This window comes from Indicator indicator, chromosome 12 (assembly GCF_027791375.1).
Source record: "Indicator indicator isolate 239-I01 chromosome 12, UM_Iind_1.1, whole genome shotgun sequence".
NCBI classification, from domain to species: Eukaryota; Metazoa; Chordata; class Aves; order Piciformes; family Indicatoridae; genus Indicator; species Indicator indicator.
In genome coordinates this window covers 3,254,413-3,257,862 of record NC_072021.1, presented here as the reverse complement: position 1 = coordinate 3,257,862, position 3,450 = coordinate 3,254,413, and the positions used below count along the sequence as shown (strand labels likewise).

Sequence of the window (3,450 nt, the reverse complement as noted above, 5' to 3'; positions counted from 1 at the left end):
CCTTTCCAAATCTCAGACTTCAGCTGCTGCAGTCAGTTCTTAAGTTCAAAACTAATTTCCATCGTCTCTTTTTCTTATGGCTTTAAATATACTTCCCTCAGAACTCTAAGGGGAAAGAATGACACAGGACACAGATATAACACTGTTAGAGATCGGGGTTGTCCCTGTCTTCTCATCTTAAATTGATAAATTACCGCTCTTAAAAATATCCATCCCGTTAAAAAACAAAACAAAACAAAACAAAAAACCCAAACAAAACCAAACCCCAAAACCAACCAACAAACAAAAACAAAACAACAAAAAAGACAGTTTACTTTGACTATGCAGTAGTTCCACATAATCTGCTGGCAGTAGAAACTTCTTTGGTGTCAGAGTCAGGTCTTCCTGAAACCACAAATGGCCAAGTCTGTAAGCAAAAATAGGTGTTACATATTAAAACCAAAGTTTCTCCTGTTATAAAACTGGCCCTTCATTTCTGATAGCTGCCTAGCTCTGGTTCAGCTGCGAACATACCATCATGTTTTAGGATCCCTGGGAAGCACAAGGAGAGAGCCTAGTTCTTCGAACAAATACTTGCATTATTTTTGTCATTGTAATTAAATGCTCTGCCATGGTCAGCAACGATTTGTTCTCTTTAAAAATGTAACCTTTTTCAAGCTTTGCAGCTGTTTGCATAATTTCATAAATAAAAGCACATGTACAAATGAACAATCACTCTGCCATCACACACAAGCGACTTTTACCCCCGTGGCACGCATCGGGCATTTAGTTTCGTGCCGCTGGGCTAACGACGGCTTGCTTGCGCCGGTCCGCAAAGCAACCGATTCCTTTTTCGCTCCTTAAAGCTGGCCCAAAGCCCGGGGGATGCATTCCTATGTGGTACCCGCCCCCCCAGAGCAGGCACACCCGCCACCACCGCGGGCCGAACTCGGGTCGCCCTCAGGGCAGGGGGTATCGGGCGCCTGGGAAGCGGTGGTTGCCGCCTCCCGCCTTCCCCGAGGGTGGGAACGACTTGGGCGCTGCCGGTCCCGCCCGTGGGACCGAGCCATCGGGACTGCCCTACGCCGTGCCCCGGGGCTCCCCACTACCCCCGCGGGCGCACCCCCGCGCCGCACCGCGCCGTACCAGACTGACGGGGTGCGCGTAGCCGGTCTCGTAGCGGTCCTCCTGCAGCAGCTGCCGCAGGTGCGCGATGTAGCTGGAGGCCAGGCGCAGCGTGTCCAGCTTGGATAGCTTGGTGTCGGGGGGCACCCAGGGCAGGCTAGTCTTCAGCCGGGAGAATGCCTTGCTCAGCACCCGCATCCGCGCCCGCTCCCGCGCGTTGGCCGCGTTGCGCTGCGACTGCTTCCCCTCAGGAGGCGACCCCCGTGGCCCCGGAGCCACTTTCTTGCCTCCGGGACCGCCGCCTTGCGCCCGTTTCCTCTTGCAGCCGCTGCCCACCGGCCCTGCCGCGTAGCTGCCCACTCCGTCCTCCTCCTCCTCTTCTTCCTCCTCTTCCTCCTCCTCCTCCGCCGCCGAGGAGTCGTCCCCCGGCGGGAAGAGCTCGCCGCGAGGCCGGCGCTTGGCCGGCGGCGGGTATCGCAGCTGCAGCGCCCGCAGTGCCATCGCGGGCAGCTCCTCCGCGTCGCTGCCGGAGCCCGTGGACATGACCCCGAGGGGGAGGCAGGCAGCGGGGCAGGCAGGAGGGGGCGGACGGAGCGGCCCGCCGCCGAGAGGCCGTGTGGGGCGGGGAGGGGGCAGCGCCTCTCGGCTATATATCGGTGTCCGCCGAGTGAACCATCGAGGGGGGGGGCGCGGCTGAGCCCCACGACGGGGGCGGCGCCTCCCGCGTTGCCCGCTGGCCCGCGGCGTGTGGGGATGTCTCCGGGTGTCCGTGTGCTCCCGGGGCGAATTCCCGAGTACTGCGGCTTGTACAGAGTCCACGGGAGAGCTGGGGATCCAGCACCCGCTGGAAATACGGATGTGTCTATTCAGCAGGGGTGTAAATAATTAAAAAAACCCCAACAGAACAGCCATCAACGTGTATACTTCCCACCCCTCAGAAAATCCCTTCTTTCCAATATTAATAGCTAGAATTTTTGCCTTCCTGGCCTTCACCGCCCTGCCCAGGATGCAGTTAACCAGAATAAAGAATTAAGCTCGCAGAAAAGAAATGACTACAACAGGTGGAAAAATCTTGTCCTACAATTTTTGCTCCCAGTTTTCCCTTCACATTTCCCTCCCGCCTGAGTGCAACCTTCCCAGCTGCTGTCTCACAGCTTTCCTGGCACTGCTGGCTACCTTTGTCGCACAGCACTTTGCAACCCTGTGGTCTTCCTGAGGGCCGCTTCATCCTGGATAAACCTCAGCTTCACCCACTGGGGCTTGAACCACACCAGAGCCTGCTTTAACTGCGAGCTTCCCAAGTGAAACTTGACATTTTTCAAACTACCAAACCAGGCAGCTGATCTTGCAACTGGATCTCTTGAACTTGGTTTGACACTATGATGGTTTCTGGCTGGGTCCCATATGCAGTACACTGAAAGAGAAGCATGCTAGACTTTGAGGTTGCTCTGTCTCCCCAGTTAGCCTACATTATCCATATCCATATATGTATATATATATGTATATATATATATATATGTATGTATGTAGAGATACTTCAGGGGAAGAGATCTAGATTTACTTTTCCTCCCATCTGGGTTGTTTATACAGGTGCAGGCTGAATGCTTTCCCTGGTAAAGATTAATAGGAGAAAGGGATGAATTTCTTTAAAGAAAAATGGTACCCAGTCTTAAAAGCCACAATGGCAAACCTCACCTTTCATGCCTACCTCTGCCTCTGTGAATTAAAGGCGATGCACAACGGAGACTTTGTCTCATTTTATCAAAGGACTGGGGACAGGGGGAAATAGCTGAATTCTCAGACTGTCTTTGCCTGCTTCTTGGTTAGTAAAAGAAATCAGAAATGTAATGGAGTAAATCGAGTGAACCTCAGCTGTTACTTTGGTTTTGCATTCAATGAAACCGAACAGACCTGACTCCTCTCACATCCATCAAAGAAAGCTAATTTCTGTGACCCTGATGAAGATATCATTTTCAGGATAAAAGTCTTTGATGGGGCCAGGGTGTTACACCATGCTTCCATTTGCCAAGACTTGTATCTTTTATGCTCTCTGGGTGCTAAGTAGGGAAAATGTCCCTTGTACATCAGGGCTGCATTTTACTCAATGTTATCAGGTGAAGAACCCTTTCCTGTTTTTTCATTAAAAGGTATCACTACGATCTGATGTCTGCCTGGACTCCAAGGCCAGCTTCCTCCCTCATTTCAGGGTCAACCTCTGGCAGCCCAGGGCTGCAGAGCCCAGTGTACTTGTGGAGGGAGAGGAGCAGCAGCAAGCACAGCTTCTGCATGGCAAGAAGCTGGAGAGAGGGTGTTTTCCGAGAGCTCTGCCTCTGCCACTGTTGTTGC

The 3,450-nt window shown here is 52.8% G+C and overlaps 1 protein-coding gene across 1 annotated transcript; it reads right to left on the bottom strand.

Moving 5' to 3' along the window:
• Positions 1 to 319: 319 nt before the first annotated feature.
• On the bottom strand, positions 320 to 1,647 carry MSC (musculin). The gene is made up of 2 exons (XM_054385538.1): positions 1,126 to 1,647; positions 320 to 406 (listed from the first exon to the last, which is right to left on the bottom strand). Exons 1-2 carry the CDS (start codon positions 1,645 to 1,647, stop codon positions 320 to 322), a joined length of 609 nt encoding a protein of 202 aa, XP_054241513.1.
• Between the last annotated feature and the right edge of the window lie 1,803 nt (positions 1,648 to 3,450).

Excerpts from the sequence above, each read along its gene's own strand:
- MSC (XM_054385538.1), bottom strand. The coding sequence starts at position 1,647 with ATGTCCACGGGCTCCGGCAGCGACGCGGAGGAGCTGCCCGCGATGGCA. Across the intron at positions 407-1,125 it reads ACGCGCACCCCGTCAGTCTG|ACTTGGCCATTTGTGGTTTC; the intron begins GTACGGCGCGGT and ends TTTTGCTTACAG.